Here is a 25,614-nt window from a genome sequence, read left to right as displayed (position 1 = left end):
TTACTACTCTCGAGGCTTGAAGAGGAGATCGTGGCCTTGCGGATAGTCAGTACGGCTTCCGTCAGGGTAAGTCGACTATTGATGCAATCTCCAAGATAGTTGGTATCATCAAGGAGGCATTGAGCGGCACCCGTAGAACTAGGAAGATCGCGGGTCTCATATTATTCGATATTAGAAACGCGTTCAACACATTGCCGTGGGGCCTTATAACAGAAGCCTTGGAGAGGAGGAGAGTAAGTGACTATTTGAGGAGAATTCTTCACGACTATCTCAGTGAGAGAGAGATAGTCTATGATTCGAATGGTAACGTGGTAACAAGAGTGATGACCGCGGGCGTGCCGCAAGGTTCTGTTCTTGGGCCTTCTTTATGGAACTGCCTCAGGGGTCACAAACCATAGCGTACGCCGATGACCTAGGCCTACTGGTGGTTGCTCGTACGGAAGCGGAACTGATGGCCAAAGCCGCCGACGCAATCGACAGAATCATGGACTGGTTCGACGCCAGCGGATTGCAAGTGGCTGTCAATAAGATGCAAGCGATTTGCCGGGAGGAGGAGGCTTGCACTGTCGAGGTGCCGGCTCCGGCGGTAAAGTATCTGGGCGTCTGGTTAGACAAGAGACTGACGTACCAGGTACACATCAGGGAAATCGCCGGCAAGGCTGAAAGAACAGCTTCGACATTGGTTCCGCATTATGGTAAACATCGGAGGGCCACGTCAGTCGAAGAGAAGTCTGCTGGCATCGGTGGTAGATTCTATAATGCTGTATGGCGTTGCGGTGTGGGAGGCGGGGCTGTGCATCCCGGGAGATCCTGAACCGGATACGAAGAAGAATGGCGATACGTGTGGTCTCAGCCTACCGTACTGTTTCGTTTGAGGCAGCTATGGTCCTTGCCGGGCTTCCTCCTCTCGACCGGCTAGCCAAGGAGAGAAAGGAGGGCAAGAACAGTAATGAGACTAGGCGAGATCTATTGGTTTGCTGGCAGAGTTGATGGGAGGATTCCCAAAAAGGGCGATGGACAAGAAGACTGCTGCCTAGCATCTATAACTGGGTGGACAGAGGGTTGGACTTCTATCTCATCCAGTTCTTTAGTGGACACGGGTGTTTTAACTCCTAGCTGTTTGAGAGGGGGAGGAGAGACACCGTGAGTGCGTGTATTGCAAGGCAGCAGTCGATTCTTCCGAGCACACATTTTTTGTGTGCCCTAGATGGAAGCTTCTGAGAATGCAGGTAGTTCAAGAAGTGGGTTCCATCTCCCCGGACATTATCGGAGAGATAATGTTAAGAAGTGAGACGTCCTGGGCTGTCGTGGCCACGTTTATCAGGGCAGTAGTGAAAAAGAAAACCGAGAAGGCTTTTATTCATAATTACCAATAAGGTTGACGGTAATAGAAATATGTTGGGTCGCAGACTGCTATTAAAGTCGCGATATATCTACATATCTACGTGTTCGTAAGGGAGTCGGGGTGATTCCGGGATGCGTAGGGTTACTCCAAAGGGGGTGGTTTCAGTCGGTAGTCTGTTGATGGGGGTTGGATTAGACCACCAGCAGGAGTCCGACACTTTGTGCGTAAATGTATTTCCACCTCCGTCCCCCAAAAAAAAAAAAAAAAAGGGTGGGCCGTGTGGAGGCGAACTAGTTTTAAACCCTAGAAATTACTGTATTAGAATAGTATGAGGGTCTCGTTCAGTAAATCCTTAGAAAAGATAGAAAAACAAATTATTTTGTACATTTTTTTTTATTTTTCAACAAAATTTCCTTTTAACTCTATAAGATTTTCCAAGTGTTTCTCCAACATTTTTAAGCCATTCAAAAAGTAGGATTTTGGAAGGTCCTCAAAATCTGTCTGGGCAAGGTCTCAATGATCTGTCTGGGCAACGACCTCTTCATCCAACGTAAACCGTTGCCTGCAGAGGCATTTTTCAAGTTTGGAAATAAAAAAAAAATCACTGGAGGCCAAATCTGGTGAATACAGTGGATGTTGTAATAATTTGAACTTTAATTCCATAATTTTGGCCATCAAAACTGCGCAGGTGTGCACCCATGCATTGCCTTGATGGAAAAGGATCTTTTTTCTTGATTTCTTTATTCAAGTGGTGTAATAATGACACATAATACACTCCAGTTATTGTTTGTCCTATTTCCAAGTAGACAGTGTAGATGATACCACGTGCATCCAAAAAAACCACGGCCATCACCTTTCTGGCCAATTTCACCGTGTTCGGAACCAGTTTGCCTTCAAAAACTCAGTTTTGACTGTTCCTTTGTTTCTGGAGTGTAACAGTGTATCCATGTTTCATCCACAGTTATGTATCAATGCAGAAACTCATCAGGATTGCAACGGAAAAACGCCAAAACAGCCTCAAAGTTGACCACACGATTGCGTTTATTCTCCATCGAGAGCAAACACAACACCTACTTTGTGGAAATTTTTTTCACACCCAATTTTTCATGCAAAATTGAAACACTTTAACTTTGCGATGTCTGTGGACTCTATTATTTCGTGCACTTTGATTCGTCGATCACTCAAAATCATATCATGAATTTTGTCAATCATTTCGAGGGTGGTCACTTCCATTGGATGTCCTGAACGATGTTTATCTTTTGTGGATATACAGCTACGTTTAAACTCATTTACCCAATTGTAAACAGCGGCAAACACAGGAATAGATGTGCCATGAACTTCATCCACTCAGCTTTGATCTCTTTCGGTGTTAAAACTTTTAAATATAAGTGTTTAATCACCATTTGAAACTCACTTTTTCCATTTTTCTAAATAAATAGCTTGTTGCTTCGATCGACTATGACAATGAAACCACGTGATGGATACAGCTGAAACTTTAACTCCACTCTAGCGACAAATGACGTTTAGAAAGCACACAATCTTTGATATTATGAGCACCATTTCTTGGATTTTCTAAGGACTTATTATTGAACGACCCTCATACAATACTTAATTGATTTGTACCTCAAATTTATACATGTAACAAAAAATTGACAATATCGATTTTAATATGTAATCAATAAGTATATTTCATCAATAGTCTTATTTATCTTAAAATTTACAGATGCATAAGAAAGCGATTATAAGAGCCATATAACAGGGCAAGGGTATAACAGGGCCATATAAATTGTTTCTTTCCCTTTATAATGAATACAGGCTACTCTTTAAAGTGAAAAAATCTTCTCATTCAATTCAAAAATTTATCAACAGCTGAAATTACTTAAGAATGAGAGAAGTGGATGATTTAACTGAAACAAAGCAGTTACTTCTACTTAACTACCTTAATTGGCTGTAATTGGTTGGACAACCATGAAGGTGTGTTATGGCAAAAGTGTAGATCACTTATGACTTATCACTGACTGCCCTCATATATCAAACAAAAAATATCAGAGTATAGAACAAAAAAAAAGAAAAAAGTAATTGTTTCTAATCATACTCACTCAACAAATTCAAATGAAAGTAATGAAGGACTCATGAGCCTTGGTTATAAAGAGAAGAATATCAAAGGTACAAAGCTAATAAAAAATACACCTAAAAAATCAGCTGATAGTTTCTTCTTGCTTTTCAATAAGTTTCTCTATTACATTATCATTATTTTTTTTTAAAGTAGTCAATAAATTTTACTTGGTTAGATGAAACAAAAAAATGGTTACATTTTTAATGAAAACTACACAAGAAAGAATTTAAATTCTTATACTAAATAATAATGACTGCAGTAACAGTTTTATCACCCATCTGCTACAAAAATTTTTTTGCCAATAGGAATTAAAAACTAATACAATTCTAGCTCTAAAATGAAAGGCATTTAATGTGACTGGTGTGCAAGTATTTCTTCAAATAGGATGAGGTAACATATTGTTATACATTTGGAATCATGTAGAATTATGTAAAAAAAAAAGGAAAACAAAACTTATATGAATATTAATCGTAACATCTTTTACCAGTTACTAGCTTTTCTAAAAAAAATTACAGTTTTTTTTTTTTCATTTGTATAACATGTTTAAAGGTTAAAACAAATACAATCTAATCTGTTAGTAATCAATCAAGGGTGTATTATTGTCTTTTTGGTTTCAAAATCAGGTCAGATTGAAGAGGCTAAAAAATTAAATGGATGAAAACATGCCTGATCCCAAAATTTACTTCCTTTTTTCAGTTTTATCTGTTGATGAAAGATAATGTTCCATATTTTTTTATTTCCCTAATGTGTACATTCCTATCTGTTCAACAAGTGAACAATAAGCAACCCCACAGACCAATACGATGAGAATATGTTTAACATGTAAATGAGGAATAATCTTGTATGGTTGATCATTCCTTAGACATATGGTTAACTGAACCCTAACATCAAAGTACACCAGTATCCACTGTCTAGTATTTAAATCTGTATAAAAGCAATTAATTTTTACTAGGATTTGAACCTCAGAACCTTTGACTTTGAAAATCAGCTGTTAACCAACTTATCTGAGATGACAAATTAACCACTAGATTAGCCAAATGGGCATGTTCCATATCACAACAAAAAATCAACTCTTTAAACATAAAAGAGGCATTGCTAGAATGATTCAGAAAAAGAACACAGTGTGGTTCTAAATTTGCTTAACTATGCATTCTAAATAGTAATTAAACAAGCAATGTTTTGATGAATTTTATTTTAATGAAATTTTTGAAAGGGATGGTTTATATTGTAATGAAATTGCTCACCCAGAACTCAACTGACAACTAATTTAACTGTTAAAAAATTATATCTGTACGTAATTTGAAAAGTCAAATTATTATTAATGTTAGTAGATGGTCAAGCAAAAATCTAGTAATAGAATAGTCAATTTGTATTTTTATTTGAAAATCCTTACCTATCAATTGATGTTTTTTCCATATGTTAGAAGTGATGAGGAAAGCTTAACTCCAGATTTTTAACATCTCCCCCTCCCATAGATTTTTGAAAAACTCAAAAAGTTTTTGAAATGCGTTTTTCTCTGAATCTATGCATTTTAGAGAAAATTTTACAAACAAAAAATGTAGAGGACATTCTCCTCTACAATTAATGTGTTTGAAGTTATGCCGTATAATTTGAAATTGGAATACTAGGTGGTGCTGAAGTTGAAAAAAACATGTTTTTTTGGTGTTTTCACCGGAAAAAATTGTTTTTCGTCTGTATTACATTTGGAAAAGTTGTTAGTTAATCTCAAAAAAAACAGACAACTTTTATTTAAATAATTTTCTTGTACGACTTACCGTTTCGGAGCTTTAGCTTATGAAAGTGTGAAAATGTTGTGAACTGGGCACGTGTCCGAAACCGGTCTAGTTGTTTACAACTTTGTTTACAATGTTTTTTACAACATTACAACTGTACAAGATTACACTTCATTTACACTCATACATATAATCCTCATTCATCCACTGAAGTACTATCTGAATGGTAATTACTGGAAGCTAAACAGTAAAAAGAAAGAAAAGATGGCCGGGAATCAGTTGCAAATGATCCACGCTCTGGAAGATCGCTAACACCAAAAAGTGACAACAATGTTGAACGAATCAGAGGGTTGTTATAATACGACCGGCAATTAACTGTCAGAATGATTGCAGAATTGAATTTGAACCATACCAGTCCACAAAATTTTGAAAAATGGGACATGAAAAAAGTTTGCATAAAATTGGTCCCAAAAAACCTCACTGTTGAACAGAAAAATAACAGGGTGGAAGTGTGCCACAATCTTCTAGGGCGAATTGAAACTGACCCTGATTTTCTAAAAAAATGTTATTATTGGTGATGAATCTGATATTTGAGTACGACACAGAAACAAAACACCAGAGCAAGGAATGGCACACTTCTAACTCACCATGATCCAAAAAAGTTAAAATGGGCAAATCAAAAATCAAAACCATGCTAATTTGTTTCTTTGATAATAATGGCATTGTGCATAAGGAGTTTTTGCCTACAGAACTTTATTTACAGACTTCGTATTATTATCTCTCAGCAGATACATTCCTCCCTAGTTGCGCAACAACTACACTATGAAACAAACACTAGGCAATACAAAATCAGAAATTTATTACCAGTAAAATTATCAAATCATTTGGTATTGTGAAGATAATTTAAAATTAATAACATACAAAGGCTATTTATAAATTAACCTCAGATCTGGCTAACTGTGGTGAAATATGGAGGCGACTGATGTGGCTCCCATTAGTTGTAAGTTGCATAACGTCATTCATTTTTTACAAGACAAAGGAACATCTGCAACTGAGCTCCACTGATGGCTGTGCGTAGTTTATGGTAATAATATGAAGAGTGATGGATCTGTGAGATAGTACAGGAATTTCAGGGAAATGTAAACTAATGTGCACAATGAGGAACAAAGAAATTTGCATTAGCTTTTTTAATGTACTCTTCACGATTGTAACCAAAATAATTGAACTTACTTCAGCAATACCATAATAAGAATAGTGAATTTTCTGACAGTATTGTTATTGAGGACAAGACATGGATTTGTTTTATTAATATTGAGACAAAAGGGCAGTCCAAACAGAAGATGCAGACACACTTGCCAAACAAGCCCAAAAAACTCAAATCAATTTAAACAAAATAATGATGGCCATCATGATTCAGGACCATACAGAAATTTTTATAGAATTTATGAAGCCGGCTACTACAATAACATAGAAATTTATGAAAGTGATACATAATAAACATTAGGGGATGCTAACGAAGGCAATCATTTCTTTGCATGGTTTCACACTGCTGCTAGCACTGTGTACTAAACAAGCTCAAGTGGTAAATATTATAGGTTATCCTCCTTACATCCCAAATTTAACTCTAACTGTTCACAAAATTGAAGAACTGGCTGCTTATTCAATACTTCAAAAGCACTGAAGAATGCATAAGACAAAATGAACACTGTCGATTTACAACTAGAATCAAAGTGCAAACAGAACAGTTTTAGTTGTGTGCATGGTTGTAGATTTCTAGGTGCCACTAGCAAAGATGGTAACTCCTGAACAAAAAGCCTCGTTTTGCAGATAGCTAAATATAAATCTGTAGTAACAGTTCAACATACATTCTGTAGAAAGTTTAACAGTGATCCTCTTAGTTTTTTTTTTGTCTTCAGTCATTTGACTGGTTTGATGCAGCTCTCCAAGATTCCCTATCTAGTGCTAGTCGTTTCATTTCAGTATACCCTCTACATCCTACATCCCCAACAATTTGTTTTACATACTCCAAACGTGGCCTGCCTACACAATTTTTCCCTTCTACCTGTCCTTCCAATATTAAAGCGACTATTCCAGGATGCCTTAGTATGTGGCCTATAAGTCTGTCTCTTCTTTTAACTATATTTTTCCAAATGCTTCTTTCTTCATCTATTTGCCGCAATACCTCTTCATTTATCACTTTATCCACCCATCTGATTTTTAACATTCTCCTATAGCACCACATTTCAAAAGCTTCTAATCTTTACTTCTCAGATACTCCGATTGTCCAAGTTTCACTTCCATATAAAGCGACACTCCAAACATACACTTTCAAAAATCTTTTCCTGACATTTAAATTAATTTTTGATGTAAACAAATTATATTTCTTACTGAAGGCTCGTTTAGCTTGTGCTATTCGGCATTTTATATCGCTCCTGCTTCGTCCATCTTTAGTAATTTTACTTCCTAAATAACAAAATTCTTCTACCTCCATAATCTTTTCTCCTCCTATTTTCACATTCAGCGGTCCATCTTTGTTATTTCTACTACATTTCATTACTTTTGTTTTGTTCTTGTTTATTTTCATGCGATAGTTCTTGCGTAGGACTTCATCTATGCCGTTCATTGTTTCTTCTAAATCCTTTTTATTCTCGGCTAGAATTACTATATCATCAGCAAATCGTAGCATCTTTATCTTTTCACCTTGTACTGTTACTCCGAATCGAAATTGTTCTTTAACATCATTAACTGCTAGTTCCATGTAAAGATTAAAAAGTAACGGAGATAGGGAACATCCTTGTCGGACTCCCTTTCTTATTAGGGCTTCTTTCTTATGTTCTTCAATTGTTATTGTTGCTGTTTGGTTCCTGTACATGTTAGCAATTGTTCTTCTATCTCTGTATTTGAACCCTAATTTTTTTAAAATGCTGAACATTTTATTCCAGTCTACGTTATCGAAAGCCTTTTCTAGGTCTATAAACGCCAAGTATGTTGGTTTGTTTTTCTTTAATCTTCCTTCTACTATTAATCTGAGGCCTAAAATTGCTTCCCTTGTCCCTATACTTTTCCTGAAACCAAATTGGTCTTCTCCTAACACTTCTTCCACTCTCCTCTCAATTCTTCTGTATAAAATTCTAGTTAAGATTTTTGATGCATGACTAGTTAAACTAATTGTTCTGTATTCTTCACATTTATCTGCCCCTGCTTTCTTTGGTATCATAACTATAACACTTTTTTGAAGTCTGATGGAAATTCCCCATTTTCATAAATATTACACACCAGTTTGTATAATCTATCAATCGCTTCCTCACCTGCACTGCGCAGTAATTCTACAGGTATTCCGTCTATTCCAGGAGCCTTTCTGCAATTTAAATCTTTTAATGCTCTCTTAAATTCAGATCTTAGTATTGTTTCTCCCATTTCATCCTCCTCAACTTCCTCTTCTTCCTCTATAACACCATTTTCTAATTCATTTCCTCCGTATAACTCTTCAATATATTCCACCCATCTATCGACTTTACCTTTCGTATTATATATTGGTGTACCATCTTTGTTTAACACATTATTAGATTTTAATTTATGTACCCCAAAATTTTCCTTAACTTTCCTGTATGCTCCGTCTATTTTACCAATGTTCATTTCTCTTTCCACTTCTGAACACTTTTCTTTAATCCACTCTTCTTTCACCAGTTTGCACTTCCTGTTTATAGCATTTCTTAATTTCCGATAGTTCCTTTTACTTTCTTCATCACTAGCATTCTTATATTTTCTACGTTCATCCATCAGCTGCAATATATCGTCTGAAACCCAAGGTTTTCTACCGGTTCTCTTTATTCCGCCTAAGTTTGCTTCTGCTGATTTAAGAATTTCCTTTTTAACATTCTCCCATTCTTCTTCTACATTTTCTACCTTATCTTTTTTACTCAGACCTCTTGCGATGTCCTCCTCAAAAATCTTCTTTACCTCCTCTTCCTCAAGCTTCTCTAAATTCCACCGATTCATCTGACACCTTTTCTTCAGGTTTTTAAACCCCAATCTACATTTCATTATCACCAAATTATGGTCGCTATCAATGTCTGCTCCAGGGTAAGTTTTGCAGTCAACGAGTTGATTTCTAAATCTTTGCTTAACCATGATATAATCTATCTGATACCTTCCAGTATCGCCTGGCTTTTTCCAAGTGTATATTCTTCTATTATGATTTTTAAATTGGGTGTTGGCAATTACTAAATTATACTTCGTGCAAAATTCTATAAGTCGGTCCCCTCTTTCATTCCTTTTGCCCAGCCCGTATTCACCCACTACACTTCCTTCCCTGCCTTTTCCAATGCTTGCATTCCAATCTCCAACTATTATTAAATTTTCATCTCCTTTTACGTGTTTAATTGCTTCATCAATCTCTTCGTATACACACTCTACCTCATCATCATCATGGGCGCTTGTAGGCATATAGACGTTAACAATCGTTGTCGGTTTAGGTTTTGATTTTATCCTTATTACAATGATTCTATCGCTATGCATTTTGAAATACTCCACTCTCCTCCCTATCTTCTTGTTCATCACGAAACCTACTCCTGCCTGCCCATTATTTGACGCTGAGTTAATTACTCTAAAATCACCTGACCAAAAGTCGCCTTCCTCTTCCCACCGAACCTCACTAATTCCTACTATATCCACATTTGTCCTACCCATTTCCCTTTTTAAATTTTCTAGCCTACCAACCTTTTTCAAGCTTCTAACATTCCACGCTCCGACTCGTAGAATGTTATTTTTTAATTTTCTGGTGACCCCTTCCTTAGTAGTCCCCACCCGGAGATCCGAACGGGGGACTATTTTACCTCCGGAATATTTTACCAAGGAAGGCGCCTCCATTATTTCTATGTGAAAATGCAGAGAGCCACATTTTCTTGGAAAAAAAGCAGCTGTAGTTTTCCATTGCTTTCAGTTGCGCAGTACTCAGAGGACTGAGTGATGTTGATACGGCCGTTTAAGTCGTCCTGACTCACGCCCCTAACAACTACTGAAAGAGCTGCTGCCCTCTTTCAGGAATCATTCCTTAGTCTGGCTCTCAACAGATACCTCTCCGATATGGTTGCACCTTCGGTCCAGCTACTCTGTATCCCTGAGCACTCAAGCCCCCTCACCAACGGCAAGGTCTCATGATTCATAGAGGAGGATCCTCTTAGTAACAATAGTATTTGTTAATGGCATAATCAGTCTGAAACGACTGGATGTCTGCATAAAGGGAACACAATGGCATGATCATGGCTGTTTGAAGAAAATTTAACATGTCAGAGTCTTTCCTGTGTAGTCCTAAAAAATCTGTTAGCAAGGCCAGCAGTGAACTAGTAATGAAAGTCTGGAACATTTTAAGGAAATGCTTACATAAGCATCCGTACTGTTTATAGATACAAAATACAGCTTTTACAGGCTTTGAAGCCTACCAACTACATTATGTGTGCCAACTTCACAATCGAAATGCTGCTGCATGAAGATGACAACTTTCTTGATAATACTGTGTTTAGTGATAAGTCAACATTTCATCTTAGTGGTGCAGTTAACACATATATTGTCCTTATCTGGAAGTCAACAATTTCCATGATCTTGAGAAAGGGACTCCCCAAGGTTAAATGGTTTTTTGTACAATATCCTGACACCAAGTTTATGTATGGGCTGTTCTTTTTTGCTGAAGTGAATGTAACAGTTATTTCTAATTTTGATATGCTGTGTATATGATTACTGGATATGCTCTTCTTAAACTATAAGCTGAATATGAGAAATCTATTTGGCAACAAGAGTGTTACCTCTTCATTAGTATAACTGTGTATGGTATACTGTGTATGATTGGTTGAATGAAGTTTCCCCAACTGCTGGATCAGTCGGCACAGATCTGATGACAGAGGCTGTTTATGATGGCCGCCAAGGTCACATCTTTTGATTTTTTCCTTTGGAGTTTTATAAAGGATATTGTGTATATGCTTTCATTGCCAACTAATCTATCCAAATTGAGTATTGAAGCAGCTGTCACTTCCATTACTTCACGCTTGCTGGTTAAAGTAAGAGACATATTCTCCTATCTGTTGGATATGTGCCGCATGATGAAAGGTGCTCTCACATCGAACATTTGTAGGGAAAAATCAAGGGTAACTCTTTCATTTTATTTGTTATTCATTGATCTAAATCAAAGTTAAGATAATAAACAGTTTTAAAACGCTGATATCCTTTTTGTATATGTTGTATAAACCAGAAGGTTGTTAAAATGTTAAACTTCCTAATACATTTTATTATTACAAATCAAAATACATTGTAAGAAATTGAAGATACTTTTGTCTAAATTTTAAAAATCTGAAATTAAAAATTTTTTTTATTACTTAAAGCACTGAATAGGGATGCGAATTAATTATATGTTCACTGTAATATTCTTTATAGGAAAATTAAAATTTATATAAAGCAAGTGTGGATAAGACAAATTCATTACAATGCAACATAGGAAAATGGGGATGAGTGCAACATAGTTAAAGCTGAATGACAAGAAGGCTAAAAAAAATCTACATTTGTAGAAACCATGGAGACCAACTTTCAGCTACAGATACATTTTTTGAAATAACTAAATGTAAGCTTTATGATTTCCCTGATATTCTGCATTCTGTTTTGTTTAGATAATAATGTTTTTTTCCATTTAATATATATATTAAGCATTTCATTAACACATGTATATCACACACACACACACACACATACATTTTAATAACTTATTAAAATGTGGAACCCTCAAACAATATAGAGAAATAAAATTTAGCCTACCTCAAAACTGTTTATTTTTTGGTATGAGAACATCCCACCCAAAGTCCTCATGGACAGGGCAACTAAAAATTTTAAATGGAAAGGGTAGGATTGTGATATATCATTTTAACGAAACAAAATGACTGACAAATCATCAGACAATCTTAACCAAAGTTGCCATTTAATGCTTTCTTTAGGTATTCTATAGTACTTCTTATCATATCTGCTCGATAGTGAAACACTAAAAAAATAAAACGTACCAAATGCTCATGACACATTACTTGAGGTGTACTGTAGGCCAGTTTTGAAACTAGCTTTTTAAAAAATTAAGTGCCTGCCATTTTAGTGAGAGTTGATGTACTTGATGATTTTTTTGATATCAACATTTATGTTTTTCAATGGTCTTTAAACTGATGGCACCATTTTATCCTTTTCATTTAATATTTTTGAGCTGCTCCACCATATGGGGACTTTGTGAGGAGTAGTTTCGTATTCAAAAAGGGTGTTTTGAGATTAGAATATTCACTAAATTTCATTTTTTTATTTTTAATAGTTGAAAGTTATTAAAGGGTTCCCATACTTTGTTAATACCCTGAACACATCCATACATACATACACGTAAAAAAAATTAATAAGAAATTATAAGGTTAAGGAAGAGGATTGTAGTGTCAAAAAGATCTAATGACAGGAATAATTTTAGTTATTTAGGATGTGAGAAATGTTATTTGTTATTTAAATAAATTAATGATAAAATATTATTTCTATTTATAAAAAGTAGTAAAATAATGTTGATTTTAATTAAAATGGGCATTTTTTAATAAGTTTAACACAGGATAAATATAATTGTACTGCAGTATTAGGTATTCTACAGCAAACCAAATAAAAGCTTTTGAATAATTTACGAATACAAGTACAGTATTAATTTAACAAATTAATAATTTACAAATACAATATCTCATTAATTTAGCATTATCCATCCAAGTAGTGAATATCTGAGTTTATACATAATTTCAGTCGCACAAATTTTATACATAATTTTAATACAGTAGTATCTACATGATTAATAATAATAATGAATGTAGTAGCTAAATTTAAATGATTAATAACTATGAATATTACATACAGATGAAAAGTAATTTTTGAATAGTAGGAAAGAACTGTCTTCTCTTTTTACAAACTTAATGACAGTATTGGTGAAATAGTATTATTAAAAGTTTCATAACTAGTTGGCTCAAAGTTAAGAGGATCAATCATTACCTTAGAGATTTTTATTAACATTCTTATTTCGATTAAATTTTACACCTGACTTGGACCACTGATTTAACCTTGGTGTTAATAACAGCTTGCGAAAAGAACTGCTTTGTTTTTCTTGATTAGCTGACTGCAATGACGTATCAGGAGTACTGTTGTAGTTTGGAGTTGTAAACACTGGTGATTCATCTAAAAGTAATCTATTTTCAGCCGGATTATCGAATTGAACTTTATCCAAAGTATCTTTGTTTCTGAGGTAAAATTAAAGAAATCACAAAAAATAGCTAATGTATTGTGTAAGAAAGCTTAATCTTAACAACTACTGGGCAGTGACTTACTCCATATTACTTTTGGATAATAATAATAACATACCCAAATGATGCAATATAACTGACTAATAAAAGGGATGTATAACTCAGGGAAGGGTTTCTTATATTTTATTGAAAGGTTATAAGTTCTAAAACAACAAGCTGGAAGCTTGATTTTTAATTCAACAGTCGTTCTTTCTTATACTGCCTTAGGTTGTCACATCTAATGCCAATAATAGTTCATAACTTCCCAACTGAATTTAAAGATTATATGTAACACAGCATTTCTCACTACAGAAAGCAATTTGTTAATTTTGTTTCTCTGATGCATTTAATCTGTGCACTATTTAATTAGTGCCAGTCTGATCAAGGAAGGAAGGTGTATTAAAGTTCAGGGAAAATAAAAATATGCAATCACATACAGAATGCTATTATTATTGTAAATTTATTGTTAATTTTTTCCATTCTTCCAATGACTTTAATTAATGTAATTTAATTAGATTAAAAATGCTTCAATTTAGTTAGAAAATATAGACAAAAGAAATAACAAAAAATAATAAAAAAGATAAACTGAAATAATAAAAACTGATGAATCTGATGGGACAAAGCTATAACAATTAAATTCAAGAATCACTTAAGTATTGGCAATTTATCTTCTCCAACCACTGAACTGCTTATAAAACTGCTATATGTGACTTAGTAAACTGATCAATCATTTTGTTATACTGTACAAAAATTGAATGATGTTAGACTTGAAAATCAATTCGAATAAAGCTCGTGCATCATTATTCGAATACATGCAAAGCATTTGAGGAATACCAGAATCAGTCAAGCTTGCTTTCTCTAAGAGTAATGCTGTTCATTACAGAGCCAGTCCCTATGGAATAATGATATAGTTTGTCTAAGGCACAAATTCTTCAATAAGCAAGCAGAAATAGACTGTTAAAAAAAAATTTCTCGGAAACTGACAGTGTAGAACTGAAACTACTTTTACTTATGTTATTACAATAAAACCAGTTTTTACTGAATATAATACACAATGGTGAACACTAATGCAATTAACACTTAAGTATCAGTAATAATTTGCACTAATACGGTCATTAGTATAGATCTAAAAAACACTAAATAACTTAATTTTTTTATAATTTTAGATGCATGATTTCTGACAGAAATGGTAAAGTTGAACATAGGTCAGCTGTTTATCAAGAGTCCAATAATCCATTCATTAAATGATTCTAAAGTAAACCGAGCTTCAGTTTAATTTAAGTTTTTTGATAACTTTAAATTCAATCCATTACACAAAATTTCCTAGGATTATGAATGAATCTTGGTTACCTAAAAAACATCCATTGATCTTTAATTCCCAGAACAAATACAATTAATTAAACTTCCTGCTTACCAATAAAAAGTTATTAAACAGTATTAGGTATTTTAGCACATTAGCACCTACAAAAATATTTTTAAAATTCATAACATTTTATCATGACTGTGTACAAGTAACTCTAAATAATACAGCTATGACAAAAATAATCTCATTCACTAATTATTAGCTTACTCAGCTAGTGCGTGATATATAATAAATAGTATTCTACAATTGTTACACTTACAATGGAATTCCTCTACAGCAAATAATAAATTAACTGCCAACCTTTCTTAAAATATTTCATTCAAATGACCGTCATTTAATTTACATAAAAAATATAATAACTAAATACAAAAAAAATTATAAAAGGATACATTTCACTAACATCATTTGAACAACGTTTACGATATGGACTGTAACCATAAGAAGTTAACTGTGTCTCCAAATCTTGCAAATCTAAATAAACATCATGTATCAAGTCTTCAATGTTTTGAATTTCATCTTTTATTTCATTAATATCTTCATACTCTTTTTGAACATGTGTATTAATAGAGTCCTGAAAGAAAAGAAGATACCTACATACAAACATGCACACCAGGTGATTCAAAAAGGCCTTCACAACGCAAAAGCATATAAACATTTATTTTGATAACTTACAGATTCAGTTGAGGTCTCATTTCACAGCAAAACACATCAAGTTTTGACTCACGAGGTTCATTAATACCAAATTTGGCCACCAGCATTGTTAAAAATTAATACATTTACTGGAGCAGAAGGTACTTGCTATGTGTTTTAGTTTCACGATTTGCAGTCTACAACTGAAGTTCAAGGTAATTTTCAGAGGGGAGGATTTTTCTATGAGGGAGCCTCTTAGTAGGCATACAATTTACTTTAAGTACCGAACCTTTGTTGAGGCAGGTCTTTCTGTTAAAGATACAAATTCACTAGGACGCCCACGCGTCCCAAATCTGCTGTAGAACATCTCTGAGAAAACTTTGCATGTAGTCCGAAGAAATCAATTCATGATGTGTGTCACTTTGAGACTGGCATTCCACAAATGATTGTTTGGCACGTATTATGTAAATGACTGCAATTGAAACCATAAAATTAACAGTGATTCAAAAAATTACAGATGACATCAAAATTGCTTGGCTGTAGTTTTTGGTAGAAATGATAGCTAGAATTGTAAACAATAAATATTTAAAAATGTAACTTTTAGTGATGAACAATGTTTCAGATAAGTGGCAAGGTGAACTACTGTAACTGCCGATTATAGGGTAGAAAAACCGCTCAGAAGTTTTGCAGCACATTCGTGATAGCCCTAAAATCACTGGTTTTTTGTGCCCTAAAAAAACAAAGCCAGTTCTTCTTCCAGGAGGCAACCACAAATAGTGTCATTTACCTAGACATGCTTCAAAATTTCCTAATTCCTCAGTTAGACGATGACGACCAAGATAGATGCCATTACTATCAGCAAGATGAGGTACCACCTCACTACCACCTGGAAGTCCGCAACACCTGATTCCCAGGTTGGTGGGTTGGCAGTGAAGGTCCAATTGCACAGCTACCTCACTCCCCAGATTTGACACCGCTAGATTATGTACCACCTTAGCCTGTGACCTTGTTGAGCAAAGACTTAGAATAAACGCCGCCAGAACAAAGGGCATGGTACAATGAGAGCAATGAGTAGCATGTACAATGAGAATTCACAAATTGTACAGATAACTTCAGTACTATTATGAAAATAATCTGGAAACCAATTCAAAAGACAAAAATAATGACCATGGATAATTTGTATATAATTTTTTTTTTAATTATCCAGAGCACTATACAGTATGCAGGAGTAGCTCAGAAAGTTACAGGGAGATATTTCAAGTGTCATCTAACCAGAAAAACAATTTGGGATATTCATGTTCTTTTCTTAGATAAAAAATGGAATGATCTTAAGCATAAAGTGATTATTTTAACTATGAAAAATATTTTAGGAAAAAAAAATTTGAAATCTGAGTTTGAAATTTTAATTTGTGCAGCATCTTTCAGAGAGGCAAGTGGTGATGTAATCCCAATCAAGTTTCTGTTACATGAATATGCCAAATTTCCACAAAAAAAGTATAAGTAACATTGTTTTTTTGTGGTTGTTAAATATGTTGATTTTTGAAAAATGTGATCAGCTAAAATAGTAGCAATGCTTCAAATTACTTTTAAGGAGGAAGTTTTAACTAAAACAAAGTTTTACAAGTGGTTTTTGCATTTTAAATAATGAAAAATTTAATTTGAACACCATCTGGCCAATCTTTCACAATTAAGAAGAATGAAAATATTCAAAAAGTTTTGACTGTTTGAATTTTAACAGATCATCTAATATAAAATGTGTAACTGCAAAATTTGTGACTCGGTTGCTCAATGAAAAGCAGTTGTATTAAAAGTGTGCCTTGACTTGAAGTACAAACTTCAAAATGACCCACTTTTTATTTCTCAAGTTTCTTATGTATGGAAAGAATAATATGGCCTAGATAGTGATGTGGAACCTGCTGACCTGGTCTAGTGGTGAACAAGTCTTCCCAAATCAGCTGATTTATTAGTTGACAATTCCAGCGTTCAAGCCCTAGTAAAGTCAGTTATTTTCACATGAATTTGAGTACTAGATCGTGGATCCCGGTGTTCTTTGGTGGTTGGGTTTCAATTAACCACACATCTCAGGAATGGTCGAATTCAGACTGTACAAGACTACAGTTCATTTACACTCATACATATCATCCTCATTCATTCTCTGAAGTATTATCTGAATGGTAATTACCGGAGGCTAAACAGAAAAAAGGGAGATGGTGATGTGGACAGTACACCATTTTCAGTGTTAACTTTACAAAAAAATTTTGTAAAAACCTGTCATGAATGTTTATACATAAGCAACAAAATTGATATAAGACAGCATAAAATGTTGCAATAAAGCCAACAGGATAAGGAGAGATTATCTCGATTTGTACTTATGTAAGTTCATAGACAGTGACAGGAAGCAGATTTATTCCAGCAACTATGCAAAGGTGTTATTGAATTCTGACCACCAAAATGACTACAGTTACAGGCAAGACATATATTTTATATTCGTTGGTTCAAGACATTACCAAAGATATAATGCAAAAGATCTGAATTTTTTTATTATCAGTACATGCACAACTGTAATATATTCAATAAAGAGATGTTGAGGAAAAAATAACTATATGGAAAAGTTAATACCATTCTTATTATAACATAACCTCATTTTCAATCAAATTTATGAAGAGTTTATTATCACTTCTATTTTACTGATAAAGCATTTCACCTTAATGAGATAGCTTTAACTCAATTTATGGTACGGCTTATTACTCAAAGAGAAACCTGACCAATCTTTTTCCCAAGACAAAGCGAAAAAATTGGAACCTATCTTTATAAATTATTCCTCACTTACAGGAAAGTCAGTCAAATATCATAGTCTAACTGGATGGTGCTGCTCATTAGGTTGATATCGTTCACGACACTTTACAACATTTTTGCATTGCTGGGTTGGCAGGGATGAACTGTTTACTTGGTTTCTGAGGTCACCAGAGATAACTCCAATGGATTTATTTTTTTTTATTTTTCTGGAGTTGATGATTGTCTATGTAACAAATGATTAGAATTTAAACATATTAGAGGAATGAAACACATGAGATGAAGAAGAATGTGTGTAGTGTCTCTATATTCACCATGTCACTAGGAGTTTGCATGTAAAGGTTTATTTAAGTGAAAAAACACTGAAAAAAACTTTAGACTTCAAAGCACATTTCTGTAAAAATTGTGTTAACTACCTTAATAAAAAAATTAAACAACATATCGTAATTTTCTACGATGTCCTGTAGAATAATGTTATTAACAAATTACAACAGACAATGAAAGTACAATACAAAACAATATTTTCAAGAACACCATATTAACTATGCATATCATTAAAGATATTACTTACTTTGACTATGGAGGCACTTCCAATAAATATCCATATTTCTTTTTGTAAGTTGAGTATATGCAATCAATACACACCCAAAAAAGATAATATTTACCATATATGTACAAAAAGCACAGAGGTGGTGATTTGGTAAATGGGGGTTAACAGGTAGCAGTCTTTTCTAACGCTATAATGGCTGGAATTTAAAAATATAAAATTTTATGAAAAAGTGTTACATATGCATTATTTTGCCTAACAGCAAGTAACTTTACAGATAAAAATTAGAAAACATATTTGGTCAAAATTGAATCGCTTAACATAACAACTGACAAAATGGATTTCACTTTGATTTTTTAATATGTGACAACATTATGCTACTAATTCAATACATGAAACTTGAAAAATAATCTCAATAAGAAGATTTATACATATCTTTTTTAATTTGAAAATATTGTTATTTCTAGATATTATCTTTTCAGACAAAACTGTTCTCAATAATTGGTGGTTATGGTTAATTAAAACTGTAGGCTAAATCATTTTTGTACAGATAAAAAACAGAGAAGCCTCAATATAAGTAAGAATGTGAGAAAAAATAGAATCAGTTTGAGTAAAGTATGTTTTTATTACACATGTAAAACAAATTACATGAAAAAGTTTACTGATAGTAATAGGTTTGTCCATTGCTCAGCAAGTTCAAAATTTGGTTTATTCTACTAAGACAACCTGTTTCAAAGGTGGTTTCACTGTGTGTGATACAGTGAACTCTAACCCTACTCTAACTTTTTTCTTCGTATATATTCATATATGTGTGTGTGTGGTCAAAGTTTATTTTTAGAAAAGAAAGGAAAATAATTTTTTTATGGTTTCTTATTAATAGGGTTAACAACAAAATTTAAGGTTTGAAAACTCTGTTAACAATGAAAGAATAAATAGTGAAATAAGTATGTTTAAATAAAGGAAGTGTATGTGCACGATAAAACTAGCGTAGTTTGGTGTAATCATGTCAATGTTAATTAAGATATTTAGGACAGTAACAAACACAATTAAAAATGGATATATTAATTCTTCCACACAATTTGAAATTTCTATACTCAACTCAATTTGATAAGTGTTTTCATTTGAAAACACTGAACATATTTTCTTAGGATAATTTTATTTTAATATAAAATGATTTTTATCAAATGGTGTTTCCAATGACATTGTAGGTAATGTTTTCAAAATTTTAATTAGACGACAGTTTTAATTCGAACCATACTACACAACAAAAATAATTTATATAAAATTATACAAAATTAAAAAAATGCAATACATAGATTAGTACAAGATTTACCTTCCGGGTATTTAATTCATTGCCAATTTCTTCGATCGTAGCCGCTGCTACGTTAGCAGATTCTTCAGTAACTAAACTCAACTTACAAGGATCCGAGATACGATTGCTTAAATACTCAATTCCTTCGTCAACTTTTCGAGCATATAATCTCATTTCCTTAAACGAAAACATAATCACTAAATGTTAACAATACCGTCCAACTAGTAGGTGTGAAATTTATATGGCGGGAAACAGATGATTATATTGGACAGAAAACCAACACAACGTAACGAAAGTAAAAATACATACTATTTTTTTGACAGCACGATGAAAATAAACTTCTATTAAAAAAAAACAGTAGCCACAAACGGTAAGAATTAAAAAAAAATTATTAATAAATAATTATAAAGAAAAAATAATTTGAGTATTAAATGGCATGCCAAAAGTATACGGTAGCAGGACAGATTATAAAAATAATGGAGAATTAATAAATGAAGCACATTAAAATTGCAAGTGTCAAATCAACTAGTTCGAAAACCTTTTTATATTATTTCTAATCTTTTTTCTCTTTTTCCTGTTTAGCCTCCGGGAATTACAGTTAAGATATTACTTCAGAGCATGAATGAGGACGATATGTATGACTGTAAATGAATCTTGTATAGTCTCAGTTCGACCATTCCTGAGATATGTGATTAATTGAAACCCAACCACCAAAGAACAACGGTTCCACGATCTAATATTCAAATCCGAATAAAAGTAACGGACTTTACTAGGATTTGAACCTTAGAACTTTCGACTTCAAAATCAGCTGATTTGCAAAGATGCGTTCACCACTAGACAAACCCGCTGGTTTCTTGTTTCTAATCTGAGAAATAAAAACTTACACTTTTATAACTTAGTTTGAAGGAATTCCGTTAAAGCGCTTTCCACTGCAAATCTTTTTTTACTGTATGTTTATCGGTCTATAGCGTCGTATTTGCTCGATGATGAAAAACACATTTAAGTTGGTTTTCATCATGTTTAAATTTTTCAACCGACTTCAAAAAGAAAAGGACTTATTCTCACTTAGTTGGATACGAATGTATTTTATTTTAAATTCGTTTGTATGTTCAAACGTTACTGCTGACTAAATGGTTCGATTTCTGTGATTATTTTTTACTTTGTAGGGAAGTTGTTGATTGACCTGTTGTGAATTTTTTTCAACTTAAGATGAACATTTAAAAAAATACTTAATTACATTGTCAGTGTGGTACTGTTTGAAGGTATTTGTTTTATTTTCATCACTCTTAACTAATGAATATTTGTAGAATAATAACGTGCAGCTTGGTAGGTTATTCAAAGTTGTTTTTTTGTGAAAATTATAGGTAAACTATGGTTAAGTAAAAAATACTTTCATTGTATGGAAAGTTTAATAGATAGCCTTATGTTTTCTCTATATACTTTTTTCTATGTTCTAATTTTTTTCTCAGTGTTCTAAGTTTGACTCTATGCTCAATTATTTCTATCAAGGTTTCTCTCTTGTTTCTTGGGAACAGATTTTTTCATGCAGACAGTGTTCGATATACACCTATCTTAATTTTAAATAAAAATACATTATGTATAGTAAAATAAGTTTAAAAAAAAAAAATAAAACCAACTTTGAAAACAACCCGTAAAGGAAAATAATAATACTTAGTTCTTTAATTTAGCACAGCCTTCAAAAAGATAAAATAATGTGAAAAAAAAATTGCCAAGTTTTTTTTTCTTTTTGGGTGGTTTTTTACAATAAAATCTATAAAACAAAAATATGTAATCATTTCTTAGTACTAAATTGTTATAACAATGTTATAATATAAATAGTCATTATATTTCATTATTACTTCATTCTTGAGTTTTAGTTTGTGGTTGGTCACAATTCTGTGGCATTTCTCCTAACTTCTTTTTTATCTTTATCAAGGCAGAAACATTATTTAGTTCCATTTCTTGCAAAGAGATTTCATTCATATAGGCAGTTTTTTAGAGCTATCCATTTTTACTTCCTTGTAAAAAGTAAAGGAACTATTGTAATCACAAAAAATTTTGGTTTGCAGATTTCAATGGAAATATCCATTTTGACTAGTTTTGGCATGACATCTGTACATACATATGTATCTCGCATAACTCAAAATTATTAGCTGTAGAATGTTGAAATTTTGTATTTAGGACTGTTATAACATCTAGTTTCACCTCCCCTTTTGGTCGCAATCAACTGGGCCAAAAATGTGTATACAGTCAAACATCTAAATAAAGCCGGGTTACAATTTTGAAACATTTGGATTTTGGACTTTTTCTTAACTCCAGTAATAAGCCCTCGCTTTTCTACAATATATCACAAGTGGAACTTATTTTCATTGGTTCCAGACTTATGGGCAAATAGAATTTTAATTAATGAAATATTTGGATCTTGCAAGGGGAAGGAACAATGGTTCAAACCTGAACCTTTCCTTTTTTCTTAACTATTTTTTCTTAATTTAAATATATTGATTTATTAATAATTATTAACTTCTGATTGTAAAAAAAATGTTTACAGTAAATAATCAATAATAAAAATTTTAAAAAATATCAAAAGTTATTAATACAATAAATTTTTATGTACATTTCATTTTAAAAAAAAATGTATATATGTAATTTAATAGGCGTACAAGGAAGTCATGTGTTGACCACATTAGATTTTTTTATTTTAGTCATTCAATACTTATAACCATATATTATAATAAAGATATTAACTACTGTTTAATTGTGTATAAAATGAGAAATATAATTAAATTCATAAAGAGTGAAATAAATAAAACAATATGTGGTAAAATTCTCTTTGTTGCGTAACAAAATTTTCTATATCTGATTTTATTAACAGAAAGTCATTCATTCCTGAAGGTGTGTATACATAATATAAAATAAAATTACAGTAGAAATAAAAGAAAGACAAATTATATTGTCCTGTAAAGCACAAAAATTATTTTTTTTATGCCAGGTTTCTAAAATTAATACATTAGTCAAATAAGAGAGTGTTCTTGCTTTTCTGGCAAAAACTTCCATTCTTTATTATAACAATATTATCATCATGTAATTTAAATATTTTGTAAACTGTACTAACACACAATTAATTTTTTCATGATCTGTTTAACATATAATTAGATTCACATCAGTATATACTGAGGTGAAAATATTCACATATATATCAAACTATTACTGTTCAGCAAGAACAAAATTACCTCAAAGGTGAAGAGAACAACTGAGTGAGAGACAAAAAATTTAAAAAGAAATTAATATATAGTTGATATAATGATCTTGTGGGGATTGGTAGCATCTTGGCCTTTTATCCAGAGATCCTGGGTTTGAATCCTGGCCAGGCATGGCATTTTTCTTACGTTAAAAAATCTAAAATTTTTATATTCCTAGTTACAAGCTTCTGCAAGGAATTTATCAAACATTTTACAGCTGATAATTGTTAAATATGATTACACAGAGAGTAACATTAATCCCAATATTTTGTTTTTTACTAAGTTTCACCCTACTACTTTTTTCTGTTTAGCCTCTGGAACCACCATAAGGTTTTATTTTAGTGGATGAATGAGGATGATGTGTAAGAATGTAAATGAAGTGTAGTCTTGTACAGTTTTAGGTTGATCATTCCTGAGATGTGTAGTCAATTGAAACCCAACCACCAAAAAAAAAATAATAGTAAGCATCACCCTAATGCACTTTAATCTTGATTGCTGAATCTGCATATTGAATTCTAATGTATTCAACATATACTATCTTATTATGTGAACATAATTCAGTTTGTAATAATTTTATTAATTAAAATTTATTCAAGAACAGGTTTTATTCATTTATTGTAAATACTTATATACATAACATTTATTGTTATTATTGTTAAATAATTATTTTATATACAGAAAAATAATATCATAAATAAACTTGCTGAAAACAATTTTTATAATCATATTACAAAAAAAAAAAAACAAAAAAAAAATTATATACAATAATATTATCCAGTTATAGTATTTACATCTTACAAGTAATATATTTTAATTATATATGCATAATTTATTAAACTATCAAGATAGTAAAATAATGACACACCTGGACTTTTGCTGTTACTCACAACATTGTCAGTTTTATTTTTAAACAGTACATACACTTGATGAAAATCTCATAAAAAATAAAAACTACATTCAACCAAAGCCATGACAACCTGAACTTGTAATTAAAATCAACCTATCTGTACTTCTTAGTGTTGCTAGTTTATAATTGTCAATAAGGAAATTACTGTTGATAAACAAATTCTTTTCGGTTTATATTTATTTTTAAATAAAAACAAACTTTTACAAGTAATATAAGATTAATTTGAAGATAAATCTTAGCTAATAAACCACTGAACAAAATTTCACTGGTTTGAGTTGTATAAACAAGTAATACTATAACATAAATAAGATTATTTAAATCAACAGTTTGACTTTGATGATGGTCAAATACATATTTATTTCTGATTCAGTTTTCATCATATTATTTTAGTATACACAGATTTTAAAGATTAATTTTTCAAAGTTGCGAATAACAATAAAAGTACCATCTAGGTGACTGTCAACATTTTATACCTTGGGTTATTTAAAAAAAAAAAATATATTTCAAACAACGAATATGTTATTTTATAAATATAAAAATATAAAGTATTTCATTTTAACATTGAAACAAAATACTAGAAAAATAAACAAAATGCAAAAAAAATATTAAACTAACAAATTTTATACTTAATATAAATATTTAACATATGAATTAAGTACAAACATTGCATTGTATATTTAATTTAGTATTAGATCTCTACAAGAGGTACAAATATAAAATTAATGTTGACTATACAATTATTTAACCCAAAGGCTGGTATGAACACAGTTTTACAAAATATACTATAGGTAATGTAGGGTGTTTATAAAAACTTTTGAATTAAAGCCACCAATATCTGCATTTTTATTTAGTGTTTACTGTTTTATAAAGCTTTTAAGCATCAGCTCAAACAATGCAGACTTAATTACTGGGGACTGTCATCCATTTTCATTATATTATGTCCTATCTTTTTTCTAATCTGATTTCTGGGATTAAGTTTTATTTAAAAGTTTTTAATGTTTGAATTTTCTTGTAATAAAATGTCTGTTATTTCTAACTTTGTCATAGACAAAATATCAAACAGTCTCTGTAGTAGTTATAAACTGGCTGTAGTGATAAATAAAAAGATTACATTTAAAATAAGCAGGTTTAGGAGGTCCATCTTTATTCAATGAATACTTTAGCTTGAAGTTTTTTTTGCTACTGAATAGGAAATATGGGAGACCATATACAGTTCCCAGGAGCAGAGTTAATCCGACCAAACTATGCAAGGACACACAAATATAGTAACTTGCTGATCTGTATAGTGTAGTGGTTGCATTCAGT

General features: G+C 32.2%; 1 protein-coding gene across 3 annotated transcripts in view; it reads right to left on the bottom strand.

The window, feature by feature from the left end:
• Positions 1-20,412, bottom strand: part of LOC142329900 (uncharacterized) — a 37,971-nt gene extending 17,559 nt beyond the window's left edge. For 2 of the 3 annotated variants that reach the window (XM_075374825.1, XM_075374824.1), the window contains exons 1-3: positions 20,185-20,412; positions 15,271-15,452; positions 13,232-13,476 (exon numbers count right to left, since the gene is read on the bottom strand). In XM_075374825.1, coding sequence (XP_075230940.1) covers positions 13,233-13,476; positions 15,271-15,452; positions 20,185-20,355 — 597 coding nt within the window. In that variant the 5' untranslated portion in view covers positions 20,356-20,412 and the 3' untranslated portion in view covers position 13,232. Of the gene's footprint in view, positions 1-12,786; positions 13,477-15,270; positions 15,453-20,184 lie in introns of those variants that run through there. The other variant, XM_075374823.1, reaches the window with a different exon arrangement.
• Positions 20,413-25,614: the final 5,202 nt, after the last annotated feature.

This window comes from Lycorma delicatula, chromosome 9 (assembly GCF_047948215.1).
Source record: "Lycorma delicatula isolate Av1 chromosome 9, ASM4794821v1, whole genome shotgun sequence".
Taxonomy (NCBI): Eukaryota; Metazoa; Arthropoda; class Insecta; order Hemiptera; family Fulgoridae; genus Lycorma; species Lycorma delicatula.
This window is presented reverse-complemented; position numbering and strand designations above follow the sequence as displayed.